This window comes from Malania oleifera, chromosome 1, assembly GCF_029873635.1.
Source record: "Malania oleifera isolate guangnan ecotype guangnan chromosome 1, ASM2987363v1, whole genome shotgun sequence".
Lineage (NCBI taxonomy): Eukaryota > Viridiplantae > Streptophyta > Magnoliopsida > Santalales > Ximeniaceae > Malania > Malania oleifera.
Window position 1 is genome coordinate 135,414,462 of NC_080417.1, and position 18,220 is coordinate 135,432,681.

General features: G+C 34.6%; 1 protein-coding gene across 1 annotated transcript in view; it reads right to left on the reverse strand.

Annotated features, from left to right (window-relative positions):
• The window catches only part of LOC131152145 (vesicle-fusing ATPase), a 36,281-nt gene extending 19,337 nt beyond the window's left edge, over positions 1 to 16,944 (reverse strand). The window contains exons 1-12 of the mRNA XM_058103827.1: positions 16,592 to 16,944; positions 15,846 to 15,941; positions 15,673 to 15,754; positions 15,456 to 15,506; positions 14,552 to 14,722; positions 14,058 to 14,212; positions 13,761 to 13,869; positions 11,159 to 11,258; positions 11,031 to 11,086; positions 10,233 to 10,298; positions 10,070 to 10,152; positions 9,791 to 9,924 (exon numbers count right to left, since the gene is read on the reverse strand). Coding sequence (XP_057959810.1) covers positions 9,791 to 9,924; positions 10,070 to 10,152; positions 10,233 to 10,298; positions 11,031 to 11,086; positions 11,159 to 11,258; positions 13,761 to 13,869; positions 14,058 to 14,212; positions 14,552 to 14,722; positions 15,456 to 15,506; positions 15,673 to 15,754; positions 15,846 to 15,941; positions 16,592 to 16,776 — 1,288 coding nt within the window. The 5' untranslated portion in view covers positions 16,777 to 16,944. The remainder of the gene's footprint in view (positions 1 to 9,790; positions 9,925 to 10,069; positions 10,153 to 10,232; positions 10,299 to 11,030; positions 11,087 to 11,158; positions 11,259 to 13,760; positions 13,870 to 14,057; positions 14,213 to 14,551; positions 14,723 to 15,455; positions 15,507 to 15,672; positions 15,755 to 15,845; positions 15,942 to 16,591) is intronic.
• Positions 16,945 to 18,220: the final 1,276 nt, after the last annotated feature.

Here is an 18,220-nt window from a genome sequence, read left to right on the forward strand (position 1 = left end):
CAACAATGCTAGCAAACCTTTTCCACACTAAGTTAAACCCTAGAATCCACTAATTAGTGACCCAAATATTATTACACAGCATTTGAGGGCATGGATTTCTGCCTTGGATTTGGATTTGGATTTGGACAAATTTCAATACAATCCACACAAATCCAAATTTTAGGCCTTTCCCAAACATAAGGTTATAAAATTGCTACAAAAATAAAATTTGTTCGCCTCACAAGGCTTAGAATCTTGTTTTGATGATAACAAAGCAAAGGAACTTAACATATTTGGTTAAGTGATGATTCAGGACTCAAATGTTCAAGATCAAGTGCTTGAAAAGTCTATTGAAAGCTTGTACTTAAAGCTAGAAGAACTTGATGAAGTATGTACTTAAGTCAATGAGCTATGAAGGAAGTCAAAGCAAATACACGAAGACATTGAGAGCAAAGCAAATACATGAAGAATTAGTAATTAGAATGTCATAGTCCTTAAGAAGTCTCATGTAAGTACTTCAAATGATTTCAATATGGATGCACGAAGCTCTTAGGTCAATTACGTGGACCTAGATACCTTTTAAAATACTTGGAAAATATTTTTATAAGGTCAAAAGTTATTTCAAAAATGTTAAAATTATTTTTGGAATAAAAAGCACCAAAACAGGATTCTCCAAACTCCCTTTTTTTTTCTATATTTGCATTGATGTGCAATTTTCTCTATCAATGGTTTCCTATCTTCAAGAATGTTCAACATGAAAGTTGTAGGATTTTTTCTTAACTTTCTTTTGATACCAAGATCGTCTTATTTGGAGTTTTATAGTGAAGTTATATCCAAAATACTAAAGGGTGGTTGAAGCTGCCAGCGGAATAGGCGACTGACATTTTATGAGCTTTTTAAGAAAGCAGACAGAACTGAGTCAGGCGACTGACCCTGCACTGTGTTTCAAAAATACGCTAAATTAAAAGATCAGGCGGCTGACCCCGATAGTTCAGTCGACTGACCTTCGGTTATTTAAATTTATAACAGTGAGGGAAACTTTCCAAATTTGATTGCTTGGCCCCCAAACTTTGTGAAAACTTGGAAAACACTACAAGCAACTTGGGCAACACGAAAAATTACTTTTTAACTCTATAAATACATGTTGATTTCAAGAATTAAACAATAACTAGCAAACACATAATACAAATTCCAGAATACTACTGCTGAAATTTTCTGATCACTATTGCTGACAAAGACAAGGTTTTTCTGATCTATGTACATTGAGAATTTCAATTCTAAATCTAAAATCCGGTAATAATCATCTGAGCTTCATCTTTTTATATTGATTTTGATTGAAGTATATTATGACATTCACTTGTACTAATCTGCTCTTGTTGAGAGTGTTACTTGTACACAAGGCTATTGTTTCTCTTGTTGTTTTTGATGGTTCGGGATTGTTGAATAGTAGGGCTAACGAGATGGGGTATTCTTTTTAGAGAGAGATTTGTTTTGACAATTTACGGGATTGAATTGTTGCCTAGCGAGAGGGGATTCTCGTTAGAGAGGCGAACTCCACCTTTGAGGGAGAGAGGTTGTAACTTTGGCCTAATGAAGAAAGTTGAAAATCCTCACAGCGGTTGCTTGGGGCCAGGAGGTAGGCCTTGGGCTGAACCTTGTTAAAATCCGGTTCTAAGCTCTTCTCCCTACTCTCTTTAAATTCTGCAAGGATATTAAATGTGTGTATGATCGTTATATCTTGCTAAACTTTTTGGAAGTGCTGGAATTCTGATTCTGAAGCATATTAAATTCAGCATACATTAGTTAATTGTTTGGTTTGATAAAATCATCAAAGTTCTGGTTTTTGAATATCAAAACAGCTGCAAGGTTTCTTAAACTTAGATCTTTTCAAAAATCAAATATCTAAAACTTATATTTCATTAATTGAAGTAAAGGAATAAATTCCGAGTTTTGAATTGAAAACATGAGTTTAATTTATAAACCATTCTAATCTGATTTTTGGAATTTAATCAGCTGAGTATTAACATCAAAGGTTTGAACTTGAAATTGAATATTGAATATTGATTTGAATCAAGGAGTTGATTGGATTAAAATTTCTGAAGTGTTGAATATTAAAGCTGAGATTCATTATTTTGTTAAAGGAAAGTTGTAAGCTTGATTTATTCGATGATTTGAAAATCACCTTGATATTATCTTTATTCATTGATTCTAATTTTGAATATTAAGAAAACCTGAGAATTTAACCAAGCAGGCCTTTAACATAAAAGATTGAACTTGGTATGATTGTTAATTAAAAATCAAAGGATTGTTGATCATTATCTTTGTGTTTGTGTGACTGCTGAAAAGAAGATTTGCTGGGGTTAACACTTAACTAAAGGAACTTGTAAAACAAAGAATTTGCAAAGAAATTTTTAAATCCCAATTCACCTCCCCTCTTGGGAGTACACCTTACTTCTCAAAATTTTTTAAAATTATGTAAATTAGAATCATATCCCAAGATTGAACCCATAATCCCAAGTGCATTAACCTTGTACACGCAGGGCTTCTTCACATCCTACATTGGGTTCCTTATTTATTCCTATTTAAAGAATTGATAAGGGAACACTCCCAATACAAAGCTAGTTCTCCATGCTCAAGTGAATAATTTTGAGATAAAGTGTGCTGATATTGGATTTTGTACTTTATTAACCCATATTGCATTTGCTCCAAACTTTAATGCATTCCTAACTTAAATTTCTAACCACTTCACCTTTTGCTTTCTCCTTTAAAAATGGAACACAGTAAAAGAAGAATAAAGTTATATAGAGTGAGGAGACTTTCTTAGTGAATATCCATATGAGAAAAAGAACCAAGTGAGGCTCGTACAAACTCACATATACACATAATTAACCATTTGGTTCCAAATCACTACAAAACCTCTAATCGGGCTTATAATATCACTTATAACAAATAGCTAATGTGCAGAGTTTGACTTGAACTGCATTGCTTGAATCAATTCAAATCATTGGCATTTGGCACTGATTTCATCAAGATAAACTGCAGTCTAGCTTGTGAAAACCAACTAAATCCAACTAATAATACTTCAACATAATTCAATTAATCAGAATAGGAGTAGACAGAAGTCAATTTCAACCTAACAAGAATATTAAATGATCATCACCATAATTTGGTATTGCTGTACCAATAAAATTATTTTAAATAATCTTCCTTTCATGGATTCATTGGCATTTTTTTCAACAGATTAATAGACTCTTTAAGCTACCTTACAACAACAACAACCAAAAAAAAATCCTAGATCAAAAAATCAACACTCAACTTCCAAATGAAATGAAATTTTGATTTTTCAAGATGCACATTGGCTTCTAAATGCCCAATGTTTCACAGCAATAAATAACATCAAAAACATGGCAATACCTAAAATTTCACCTTCGCAAATCATAACTCACTATAACAATCATAAATTTGCAGATAATAGCAGGGGGCATAAGATCGTTCTATTTGAAGAATTTTCCAAAATGTTAAGGATCAAGTGTTTAAATGGGGATAACTAGTTGAGTTGAACTTATAGATTAAAAGAACATGGATCCCCTCTGCTCATTTAAGGTAGTGTTTTTCATTTGATTGGTAGCTTTGAACAACATCATTGATATGGACCATTTAATCTACAAAAAATACGTATGCCAAAATAATGTATCACATTGGAGGGGCAGCAAATTGACTGAACTTTCACCCTTGAAGCCCATAGGTCAGATACTAAGGGCTAAATAAAAGAATAAGAGGAGCTCAATACTTTATTTTCCGTATTTTGAAAGAAATATAGTAGAAGAATATATGATAAGGGTGATGTTGAGAATATAAGGTCGGAAATGATCTTTCTAAGAAAGCATTTCCTGTAGGAATGATCTTCATAATGGGGGAGTAGGCCCCTGTCTTTAGCATGGTCTTAAATTTCCACAAAATTGTTGAAATTTCTGTTGAAATTTCCGATTTCCGTCACCCTTGAAATCAAAATGGCAGTCGATTTCCGCCTCGATCATTTTCCATTGAAATCTCAATGAGTCATCCGAAATTTATCGAAATCTTGAAATTTTGGTGAAACTTGCCAAAATTTTAACTGTATGATGAAATTTCATTAGAATTCAAATGAGAAAATTAAGAGTGAAGTGAAATTTCTATTTTATTTATTTTATTTATTTTATTTATTTTATCGAAAGAAAAGATTATTACAAGTGCTTTTGAAATTATATGAAAAAATAAACTTATAGTAACATTTTATTTAACCATTCATGTATAAACTATCATTATTTGTGTACTAAATAATATTTAAATGATTTATGAATTTCATTTGTATTAACTAAATATGTTTAATGTACATTATCTTACAAATATGTTTGATACACATACTATTTTACAAGTTTTCCACCTCCTACAAAACATAGATGTATTTAATTTGTAATATATTAGTCCTAAAATTTAATAATTTGTTAACCATTTCTAAAGTTTCACAAAGAATTCCATGCTTTATTACTAATTTCCGTTATTTTTTCAAATCGAAATCAAAATTGACATCGAAATTGAAATTTCCGTCGAAATTTCCATACTTTTGGAGCTTCGAAATTTGAGTCGAAATTGAAATTTAAGACCTTGGTCTTTAGTAACCCTTTTGGACCCCCATGCCTGGATTATAATTGCCTTTTATTTGTGCACCTCCTCATGAACTCACTAATGAAAGCAAAAAGAGAATAAAGAAAACAAGAGGAAAAGAGAGAGAGCTACAACACCCAAGTCTCAATCCTTAAGAGGAGAGAGGAAGAAGTCTGCTGTAGCAGGCTGAAAGTATTATTTGATTCATCCCAAAAAAAAAAAATGGCTGACTATATCTTGGGTCAAGCCTTTTAAAACATTTCTATGGCCGTCCTAGCAAAGTGACCATCTAAGCCCTACATTCAGACATAATCTATGGGCAACAAATATGTCCAGCAGAAATTAGAACATTAAAATTACCAAAGCACCCATGAACAGCCACATTACTTAAAAACTCACATGGCTTTTAAAATGTCTAATGACAGGAATACCCCCAAAAAGAACTTATGTGACTAACATAAAAATAAAATATTAATATATATATATATATATGTAGTAAACATGTAAATAAAGCCAGATCCAGGGCATAAAGCTAACCCATTAAACATCTACTATTGCACAATCAGATCCACTTTGCATTGCTATAAATCTACATTTGGCTTTGGACTTCTTATTAATGCAATTTGTATTCACCAAAAAGAATCTCTCTCCATCTTCATGCTTTGTGTTAAGGGGTGACAATGTAATCGGAATTTAATGGGGGAGAGAGATGGCTTTACATGTATTCTCCAGGGATTTGTAAATGAATATCAAATGACTTGTGTTATGGCTTGTATAGTGTTCTCTTTCTTAAATAAAATAAGTAATATTTACATTATCAATGAGCATGAATATCTCAAGCCTTCCTAATACATCGATGTCTATATGAATATTTCATGATTATGAGTGCTTGCTGAAACTTATGTGATGCCCACGTTTGCAGGCTGGAACGAGTGATTATTCGCCGACTTTGTTGGGGGAAAACCTCAACAAGTGTTGCGCGGCCCCCTTAGCTGATTCTAAATTGGGGGTCCGTGACAATTGGTATCAGAGCACGGTGTGTGTGAGCACCATAAACGGCAAGATGAAAACTGCGAAGTCGGCAAAGACAGAGCGCGTTGAGGCGCTAAAGGCAAGAGTGACAAATCTTGAAACCTTGGAGACGCAATTCTTTGAACTCCAAGTATTTGTGATAGAATTGTCAAAAGAGAGAGGCGTGCCGATAGAGCTTGAGGCTGCCCAAGAGAACACTAGAGGAAACCTCTATAGTGTATCTAAGCTTGAGATGAGAATTGTGGAACTTGAGAAACTCATTCCACGTATAAAATCCCTGGAGAAAAGACCAATAGAGCTTGAGGTCTTCCAGAGGAACATTGAGCAATTGGAAGCCTTCGAGAATAGGCTGAAATACATTGAGGGCATAATGTCATTCCTGACATCCCAAGAGGGAGAGCCGATAGAGCTTGAGGCCTCCCTATAGGAATTAACTGATGATTTTTATGTGCTTGCAGATAATGTCAAAGAATCTATTAGCACCATGAAAGAGGATTTGAAGGAGGTGGGTAAGCTTCGGAACCTAAAGGATCAATTACAAAATGACTTACAAGAGGTGAGTACTAAGTTAAATGCAGTGGCCCAAATGTCTCTAAGGCCAATAACCGATACTTGTGGGGGAACTCGGATTAAGGTCTCAGAACCTAAATGTTTTGCGGGCGCATGAGATGCAAAGGAGTTAGACAACTTTGTCTTCGATCTAGAACACTACTTTAAGTGCTCAAGGGTTGACCTAGATGAGGACCGAGTTAACATTGCAACAGTATATCTTACTGAGGATGCAAAGTTATGGTGGAGAACCAAATGTGAAGACATGCAAAACAACTGGTGTACCATCAATACTTGGGAAGAGTTGAAACATGCCTTCAAAGAACAATTTTACCCAGGAAATACAAAGTACATGGCACGGTGCAAGGTATATGAATTACAACAAATAGGAGGCTCGATAGGGAGTTATGTACGGGTGTTCCAGGCCCTAATGCTCAACATAAAGGATATGGCGGATTCTGACAGAGTCTTCCATTTCCTTCGAGGACTCAAATCATGGCTGAAGAATGAGCTGCGAAGGCAAGGGATTCGTGACCTTCCCTCGACTCTCGCAGCAACTGAAAGATTGGAGGATTTCTCAAGCCGGACCCTTGCAACGGGTGGACAATTGAACGACCACTCAAATGGTTCTCAAAAAAGGAAATACCCAACATCTAACAATCATGAACAAAGATCTTCCCAGGTATATAGATCTTCAGGCAGGGCAAGCAACAAGGGATCTAATAGCTTCTTGAGCGATAAGGTGCCCCGAACAACGAGAGAGTGGAATGACAAGGAAGCAAGGAATAGGGTGCATCAACCGCCACTTGCTTGTTTTTTGTGCATAGGGCCCCATCCCATAGCAGAATGCCCTGAGCGGAAGGCCTTGAATGCCTTGAAAATATTCCAAGAGGGAATAGAAATCTTCAACGCTGATTTGGGAGAAAAGAAGTGTATGGTGGGCGCCCTAAGGCTTTTGGGGAGTCCTCAAGAGCCCAAATAGTGAGTGGAATGGGGGAAAAATACTTGCAGCTTTTTGTGAAATTATGTTTCTCATTAGATGTATTACTTATGCAGTAATTTTTGTGAACTATTTTGCTACTAATTGTCTTGTTGAGATGGTGACAGATGAACAGCCAAATTTGTGAGGGACATTTGCTTTAAAGCCTAGAAACTCACAAAGCCTACATGACCATGACAATTTAGAGCTAGAGACCTGGTTCTTGGAGAACCCCATGTCAACGAAGAAGATCAGTACAGATAGAAGTGAAGATCCTTCCATAAATGAAGATAGTAGCCAGAGGCGTAATGAAGAATCATGCAGATAGAGTCGACAATGATGAAGGTCGTCAACAACAACATTTTGTTAAAAGAAGAATGGTGGTGACAAGACAGAAGACTTCCATCATCTCATACAAAAGATCCAAGAATTCATGAACTTCAAGACAACAACAGCAGAATTTGAAGATTGAAGACTCTTTACAACAATTGACGAGGTCGTCACTAGAATGAGTGGGGGAGAATTTTAGGGGGTGACAATGTAATGGGGAAGAGAGATGGCTTTACATGTATTCTCCAGGGATTTGTAAATGAATATCAAATGACTTGTGTTATGGCTTGGATAGTGTTCTCTTTCTTGAATAAAATAAGTAGTCTCTATGTTATCATTGAGCATGAATATCTCTTGCCTTCCTGATCCATCGATGTCTATATTAATATTTCATGATTATGAGTGGTTGTCAAAACTTATGTGATGCTCACGTTTGCAGGCTTGAACGGGTGATTATTGGCTGACTCTGTTGAGGGAGAACCTAGACGAGTGCCGCGCAGCTCCCTTAGCCGAGTCTAAATTGGGGGTCCGTGACACTTTGCTTGAATTGTGCCAAAGAAATACCAAGTTCAGTTAAATCTAATCCATTGAGATTTTACAAAATGTGATGCAATTTTGCAAGCAGAATGATGATAAAAAAAACTCCTAAGGACGATCAAGGTTTCAATCATTTATTAAAAAGGCATATTGGCCAATAATCACATTAATAATTTTTTAGGCCCCTACTAGTGCTGAATTCATTTCAAAAGAAGCCATTAACGACGATTGAACAGGTACAACCAAACAAGGAAGTGGGTGCAAGTTCATTAAATTACCTGAGTCATCCATCAAACTGAATGTGAACACAATAATTAAGAAGAGGGAAAGACCATTCAAGTATTTCCACTAAAATCCCTTTGTTTCCTCTGTTTATAACTCATGTCGCCTAATTTGCACTCACCACAATTATGAACAAATTGTAACACTACTAGTATTTAAGAAATTTTATTACAAATAACATTGCAACTAGCAATGTACAAAAATTACCGAAAAACCAAAAACTGGACCTAAAACAGTTTTGGTTCGGTTTTTTATCTTCAATTTCAGTTTCAGTTCTTGAAAATATAAATTTTTGTTTTGGTCTCGGTATTGGTTTCTAAGCAAAAATTGAACCAAAAAACTTAAATAATTAATAAAATATAATAATTTTGAATATTTACAGATGTTGCTAACTCACCCCTCCCAAAACCTTAACCCTAAATAAAATTCAAATCACCATTGCAGTACCAAGAACCCTCTGCCTCTGCCATCAATGGCATTAAAATCCTCATAATCTGCCCCTGACCACCCGCAATCGTCTCGGCCTCCTCCACCGCCGCTGTCTTCCCCGAGGCCCTTCCTCTCCCCACTGTTGCCTCTCCTGTGAAGAAACCCCTGCCCCTCCCCTGGACACCCATCGAGACCACCCATCTCATCCAAGCCTACCAAGAGAAATGGTATTCCCTCAAGCACGGCCAGCTTAAGGCCAAATTTTGGTGCATAAATGCAGCTGTGAAGTAAAGAACGAACAAAAATATGAAACAGGGACAAGAGAACATTAGACATAATGCTTCAAATATGGAAGCATAATAAATAAGTTGCACACCCTCCTTTTATTCTTGTCCCACATCGGTTGAATAGAATTTGGGAACTCCCTTCACTTCCTATAAATCTCTCACAATGCCCTCCAATGCTGGCATCCTCCAGTCATGCGCTTCCAATTTAGTTGGGCTTAGACATATTTGGACCAACAACCCAGCTACAATGGCCTTAACGGCTTGTTTATTTTAAAATTTTGAAAACCAAAATTAACCAAATCGAACTGTCTTAACCAATGGATTGCGGTTTTTTTAAACCGATGGTTTACAGTTCAGTTTCGATTTTATATTTTTAAGAACCAAACACTTCGGTTCGGTTTTTGGATTAAGCCATAACTGAACCAAATAAAACTGAGTTCACCCCTAATTGAAACACTTGCAGAGACACACAGGGAGACATGCACACACATATCAAGCTAAATAAAATGTATTTAATTTCTCTTACTACTGTCCTACATGACCCCAACACCTATCTAATTGCAAAATTATATCAGAATTTAGTCTTCTTACCAGAAATATTTCATCTCCTATATAAATTCTTTGACAAATTCTTGCACCAATTTATTAATCCGTGATTCTGAAACAAAAAACCTACCAAAATCATTGGTGTGGCTCCCCCAGGGATAACAATAAGAAACATATAAAGGCATAACTTACATACCAAGCTCTTGCAAACTGACATCTGGAGCAAGAAAAGAATTTTCTTTCATCTTGTTTGTATGAATCTGAAGAATCTGTAACCGTCCATTCTCATCAGGAAGGCTGATCTCCACTTGGACCTCTAAACGTCCAGGCCTGCAAACCAAACACTTAAAATTTTTTATTAAAAAAACAAATCATAGAACATTCAGATGGACTTAAAATTTTTATAAGCAAGTAAATGTATAGAATATCGAAACAATCTTACATAACACAAGAACTGATATGATAGAGGGGTCACCTCAAAAGTGCTTCATCAAGCAAATCCTTTCTGTTGGTCATTCCGATGAGCAAAACATTATTTAAAGACTCAACACCATCTATCTAAAACAAGATAATTTCTAGTCAAGTAATGCCATGGTTTGGCTAAAACATGGACAGACTGCTTCAAACTACAAACCAACCTTTGTAAGAAGCTGGTTAACAATGCTATCATGGACTCCAGTGCCATCCCTAGTTGAACCTCTAGACTGCAAAAGCCAAACAAAAACATAAGCAACGTAACCAAATAAACATTGAACTAACAAGTGCATACTAATAGAACTTTAAAACAATCAAAATACATTATATAACAGAAAATAAACAGCCCATAAATTAAAATTAAAAAAAAAAACTACTCAAAGAATTAGCAGAAAGAATGAGCCTAAAAAATTTAACAATATTATTCAAACACTGATCAATTTCAAGCATATAAATAGCTTCAACAATCTCAGTATCTATATAAGAAAAAGTCGAGACCTTTATCAACCAACAAATTGGGTAAAAATTATAAAGGAGAACAAATGTGAAAAATAAATATTCAAGATTGCAAGATACAACTTATAGCTGTCAACAACAATAACTTCCCTCAAGTTAAAACCATACATAGATTTCAGTAATATAGTGAGAGTACAGTTTTATCAAAACATATGATTTAAAACACAACTCTTTTCTTTTTTATACACTTTATTTCTATATATTTCAACAGTTTTTCTTTTCTGCAATTCAGACAATCAAATCAACCTATGTATGGGGAAGAAAAGTACTTTGCTCATATTAAAGAAAATGAAATACAACAAGGTCACTCAGACAAAACTATCAAAACTGATCGCTGGCACCAAGATCAAATAGCAGCTGTGTCTCGTGATTGATACATTATCTTCTCACAATATACAAGTATAAATGAGTAACCACAGACTAGCATCTTGAGTGCGTGCACCCACCTTACAAATAGCATCAATTTCATCAAAAATGATAACATGCAAGTCACTTTGATCCCCTGAAAAAAGAAGAAAAATAATCATTATAAACTGGGGAAAAAAAGCGTACATGGCCAAAATGTGCCACTTACCCCGAGTTCTTTGATCGTTCTCAGCATCAGCAAATAAATCTCTAACATTCTTCTCAGTTTCACCAACAAACTTGCTTAGCACTTCAGGCCCATTGACAATCTAGAGTTCCAAAAAAAAAACAGTCCAATTTCAAGAAAACTCAGAGACTGCCTATTATAATGACAGGCATAACAGCACGACATTTGTGCATGTAAGTTTAACTTCCCATTAACCCGCACATGCACTTTAAATGTAATTGAAGATTGATGTATCAGCTTTCAACCCATACTAACAATGGGCTAGAATTAGCAACCAAACACAAAATCAACATTCCTAGAGACAAGAACAGATATAAAAATGTGCAGACATGGGAATGGCAACACAAAAATAAGCCAACTTGACCGATTCTCTTGCAAGGTGCCCACAAGATTGACCAAATGAAAAACAGGTCACAAATTGTGCAAGCTTAACATTCAAAATCACATAACCTATCCTTACCGAAGAAAGAAGTCATAAATACAAGAAAAAGTGTAAATAATTTTAAGGAAATAGAAGGTGGCACATTTTTTTGTTCAATATTTTTGAACAAATACGAAGCCTAAATCATGCATGCAAATGACACTGAAATGCTCATATTTGGAAACTGCTGTTAACAATCTAAACGAGTGCATAAAGAGGGCGGCCGCTTATCAAATGTGTCAATTAAGTGCAAAGCCTAAACAGTATCATGCTGATAATAACCATATTAGGAAGCATTACGAGGGAAAACATTGGTCCAACCTAATGTTTTTCATAACAGAAAATACGCAATTTGCTCAAATAAGGGGGGAAAACCATCGAAGGGGACAAATCCCTACCCTGAACAACCCAAACTCAGAAGACCAAACCCAATCCTAACCCAAAACTGAAGGACAAACCCACCTAACCAAATCCATAAACCCAAATCTGCAAGGATATAAACAAAAACCAAGTTCTGATCCATCAAAAAAGGGTGCCACATGTCAGCACCTAAGATTCAAAAACCCACTTTTAATATATTTAGACAACAGAAACCATCTAGCCCACTCAGAAACAAATGGTAAAAATGATGATTTGTTTAGCGAGTATCAGACTCAGTCCCACATGGTTCAACATAATTGATTAAAACTCAAATCCGGAAAAGTGGACAGCATTTAACTGCTTCAGCATTATTAGACACTTCAGTTGCTCAAGATAATTACAATTACTCATCTCTTCCTCTAATCTCCAACATGGTAAATTAACTATTGATATGCTCTAAATCTTAACATTTGTGACAAACATATGCTTGTGTCTATACAGAAAAACAATTTTTTCAGTGTCATAAAAAATTGGGAAAAATCATGCAGTGAAATCATAATCAAAATAATACTGCTCCTAGTCATATCCAAAATGGGCTGTACCAACTACCAAGGCCAGCTAAATTCGCAGTCAAAACTAATACTTAAAATTTGAGACCTCAATAATGGCTAAAGTCCAAGAATGAACCCCTAGCCTCATTAAGTTAGTTCTCCAATGAGATCAAGATCAATAAGAAAACAACTAATATGAACAGAGTCATAAAGTCTACCATAAGCACACTGCAAGCCCTGCCCCAGTTACAATTGAAACAGCCAGTCAGATCCTTCTCTCCAATAATGAATCTTCTATTGTCAAAACAATAGGAGGATATATTTGATGCTATGCAAATCAATTAGTCAAAAATTGTCAATTCTAACAAATTGGGTGAATAAAGTGTAAATAAGTTCTGACTCAGTTTGTTATGCAACTTTTTGCACTAGGAGAAGGGGCATGCCCAGCATCGGATTGATGGCAGAGAATGTGCCAAGTGAAAAATGTAAGAATCAGCAGCAGGAGCAGTAGGAGCACTTTGAACAAAAGCAAATCCTATTTCTCCACTGTCAAGTGCTCAGTGTTTTCTGGAGTTGCTTTTAGCATATCCTGATTTGCCTCCCTAATTTTGTACCTTTTATGCTCTCCTTTTGGGGGTCCATTGCCAATAAAGATTTCTTTTCCGATTCATCCTTGGAGTTCAATACCTCATTCAAGAAGTTGCCTCAATCAACTCTTGATTTACTTTGGCATGGCTACTTATCAAAGAAAACAAAAATAGTGGATGCATGGAAAAGAGCTTCACATGATCTCTTTTAGCACATTTGGAAGAGATATAGTACAATTTATTATGATCTAATGCTTCCTATTGTAAGGCCAAAATATCTTCCTTTCTTTTGGATAACAAAAAAGATATATTCATTGAAGAGAAAAGAAGTACAGCTAAAATATCTTTGTCAACAAAGTATTTTCTTCAGTGGTTCACAGAAGGCTTAGGAACCGGATTCTGCCTTCTACTTTCTTCCTTTTTTCCCTTCTTTTTTTTTTTTTTTAAGGTCTTTTTTGGGTTTTGCGTGGGGGTGTTGGGGAGGAGCTTGTATGTATACCTTGCATGTACATGGCCTCAGCCACAACTTTTGGCTCTTATCATTCAAAAATAACAAAAGAAAATAATTAACAGCCATTGGAACAAGAAGCAACAGTGTAAGAGGGAGAAAAAAAATTTCAAAGCAGCTAGCAATCCCCATAATAAAATAATGCCTTCACAGGTACCTTTGGTTCCCTCCCGTTTAACATTTTTCCAATCTGGCGAGCCATTAGAGTCTTGCCAGTACCTGGTGGTCCATAAAGCAGCATTCCCTTGACATGCTTGATGCCCAATCTGCAACACAAAAACATTTTTTTCAGGCACACGAGTAAATAAATATTCTGAACAAAGTTACTGGACTTATTTTTAAAACAGAAATTTATCAGAAAAGGAGAAGAATAGTACAACAAAAGAAGAAGAAGAAGAAGATAAATACTGGAATTCAAAAAGAAACGATAGAGAGTTTTTAAAATTAACAATACTTATTGGTCACATGAGGAGGAAAAACTCTAGAGGCAAAGGCCCTTCGAAAAATATCTGCAAACTCTGCACTTAAACCACCAATACCCAATGATTGCAGATTAAACTCCTTCTGCCGAAAGATGTTGCTGCTAGCAGCTTCACGCTGATTGACAATCTGCACAGGTCTCAAAAAAAATGATGAATTATTGAATTGCATCCTTCAAGGATGATTAGACATTAGATAAGGAAAGGGCAGCCCGGTGCACAAAGTAATCATAAGTTCTAATTTCAGAAAAGTAAACAAAGACTAATATTACAGCAAAGTAACCAAGTACTAATATGATTGACAATATCCGATGTGTCAACATGCATGAGTCCATTCAAAAGTTAGAGATGCTAATTTCACCATTTCAGAACAGTTAAAAGTTAATTATCATTGGAGAACTGCGAGAAGTACTGGACCAAGTTAAACGAGAAAATCAAATAAGCATACCACAAGGGCATTTCAGATTACCTTGATACCACTGGACTTTGATGCTTCAAAAACAATGTACGTATCAGCTGAAATAATCCCTCTTTCAATATTGTTAGACTTTTCCTGCCCCTCTATGGCAGCCTGATTGACAGTGAAAATGTAACCGTTTCCATGATACTCAAAAGTAACCCTCTGTCCTGCAGTCATGACCTGCACATCAGGAAACCTCTTTTAAATTAATTTCCAGGAATAAACCATACACAATTTTTTTTAATAATAGAAAATTATTAATTGCATCATATCAATTACTCAGCACTTGATTTTACTAATAATTTTCTGGAAAATCAGTTTGAATTCAGTTACAAATGCAAACAATTGATCTGCAGTTTCTATTTCTAAAGCAGTATTCCTTAATAAGCCAGTAATTCTCCTAGTAACAGTTGCTCTGTATTCTTCAAATAAATCAGAATTTTGATCGAAAAAAATACAGGATTAAATAATAACCTTCCCTCTACTTTTTTGCCGTATTCATTTGGAACAATCAACCATTTGCATAATCATAATTCAGCCAAAGACCACAACATAATCATATCCATGACATTACAAAACCAATATCCCATGCAATACAATACATAAAATGGTTTATCTTTACTTCTTTCCTTCATCTATCTGACGATTTCATTCCTCTCTCTTACTAAATACATTTTTTCTATCAAAAAAATTACAAAATATATATAAATAGCATTAAGCATGAAGTCCCATACAATACAATAAATAAATAAATAAAACAAATCAAAAGAGTTTAGCTGATTTCTTATCTGAAAGAAGAACAAACAACACAGGACCATAAAATATCAACAAACAGTGTCAACTAGACCTAGTGCCTGAAAATATCATGACCGGGCAAGGAAAATGCCTATAGACAACCACATGCAGCTTTTACCTGGTTAATAAACCTCTTACGAAGTTGCTGAGCCAGAAGAACAGCATCAACCTGCACAAAAATATATTGCACAAAAATGGAATTAAGATACTGGTCATCCGTAAACATAAAAGCCAGCAGCTAAATGAAATGAGAAAGCATCAAACCATCAGATGTGCCATGCAATATTTAGTGGTAGACATATCGTCCAAGGGCATAAAGAAAAAAGAAGAAATACCTGTTCATCTTTAGTCCCTTTTTTAACAAACTCCAACTCGAGTGTAAGCAATGCCAAGTTGAAATCATCAGGTGGAACAAATCTAGAAAAAAGGTCACCATAACATAATTACAGAACTGATAAAAAGTGTGGCGAACATATTTCTGAGAAGCTATGGACTATGGCCACCTAACCTGCTTACTGATACCGAGTCCCCTGCAGAAACTTTAGCATGGCGACGTTGAATAGCATTTAGGGCAATGTGGCCATTAGGTATGGTATCGTGGGCAGTATGATTAGGTTAAGGCAACAACATTGATATTCTCATTAAATATGCACACACGCAATCACTAATCTGTCTCTCCTCCTATGACTCTACATTGCAGCAACAGGCCATGCTTCTCTTGCATACTATGAGCATTAAACAAATCTGCGTTTACAAGCAGGTACAAGCTCATCCATGATCACTCATAGTTGCAAATTCAATTATTCATAAATTCTAACATTCAAAGTCACACAGGAAAATTAAAGTGCCTGTACATGGAACTCGGCCATGCCAAGCGAGACTGAGAATTGGTGGAATAGAAAAATAATTAACAATGGACAATAATTTCATTGTTAGACAAACTTCATTCTCTCTTTCTCCCTCACCCTCTCTCAAATTGTAGCTGTCATTTTATAATTCTTTTAAGTTTGTTTTGTTCTTCAAATTAGACAGTTTAGGATTATTAACGAAAGTCAATTTTGAAGCCCATTGGATGTTTGTTTACCAATCCGCTATTTTGTTATTTTAGGTCTGATCAACAGCAAAAGTATAATTAACACTGGGTCCACTAAACAAGTAAAAACACAACGAGACAACAATTCTAAACATCATATACTGCAATGAATCGACATATAAGCACATAAATTTACGAGAATAATTGGTTAGAGAGGATATGATATGGAAAGGACAAAGGAATCACTGAACAAAGCGAGGAAGAGCTTGGATCCAGGGACGGAGAATTTTCGAAGGTCGGCGGGCGAGCAGTAGGCGAAATTGGTATAGGCGAGATCTTTGGCCGGCGTGTTGGTGACTATCATGGTGGAAGAATCGTAGGACCCGAACCCTGATCTCCCTGCCATCCTGCGATCAACAGAGAGATCCAATGGCTTCTTTGGAGAATATCAAAAATGCCGGTTGCTTCGATTGTAAGAAACGGGCGTTCGTTGATGTTGAGGGTGGAAGAACAGGGCAAGCGACGTTGGGGTTTGGGCCGTTTGGAGCTGGTTTAAAGTGGTCGATGGTTTTTTTTTCGAAAATAAGTCAGCATTACTAAAAGATTAAAAAATATTTTGGTTATGAAAAAAAAAACATAATTAAATTTTAAAATTGGAAAATATACATTTGATTACTATTCTCAAAGTTGAAATAAATTTATTTTTTACGGAAAACATATTTATTTTATGAAATAGATAAAGACTAAGAAATTTTATTAATAAAAATATCAAAAATTATTATTGAGAATAAAAATTAATAATAATTATTTTATTTAATTGTCATTTTTTAAACTCACTTTTGAGTATTTAAAGGATAATCATAGCATATTATATATGAAAGTTAAAAAATAATCAAAAAGAATTCTTTAGGTGATTTATTTTTTAAAAGTTAGACATTTTAAAGATATTTTATCATAGCATTATTTTGAATTTGCATTACATTTTTCATTAAATTATTGCATAATTAATTATTTTATATATAGAAGTGATTTCAATATTATTTCAAGGTTCCAATTGTTACAAAACCATCACAAATTTTGATTTTTACTTTTTACTGTAACAGTATAAATTTAATAATAGAACTTAAAAAGTCAAATCTTTAGAAAATGGAAAAACAAAAGTTGAGATAATCGAATCAAAAGATGAAAAAGATGTTTATTCACAATCAGATTTAGAAAAAGAAATTTTCCTTAGATATTTGTCAAAAGTCAACATACACAAATGGTACATAGAAGTTAAACTTGTTATTAACAAAATGTTTGTTTCAGTTGTTCGTACTCTTTTAGACACAGGTGCTAATATGAATTGTATTCAAGAAGAATTAGTACTAACAACTTATTACTAAAAAACAAATACTCAATTTTATGGTGCTAATAATTCAAAATTACGTATAGATTACAAAATTACAGATGTTCATGTTTGTAACAAAGAATTATGTCTCAAAACGACTTTCATACTTGTCAAAAATATTGAACAAGAAATTATTCATGGAACACCGTTCTTTACATTAATATACCCATTTCAAGTTAATGAAAAGGGTATTCACAGAGAAATAGGTGGTCAAGAAATTATGTTTGAATTCATAGAAAAAATGAAAGAAAAAGAGATTAACACTTTAAAGGATTTAACAATCAAAAGAATTAATTTGATCAAATAGAAAAGAAAGCATATTAAGCAATTATCAAGAGAAATTCATCATAAAAAAATTGAAGAAAGAATTCAAATCCCGGAAATCAAAAGTAAAATTGATCAAGTTAAAGAAAAATTAGAAAAAAAAAAAAAGTTTGTTCAAACTTACCAAATGCATTTT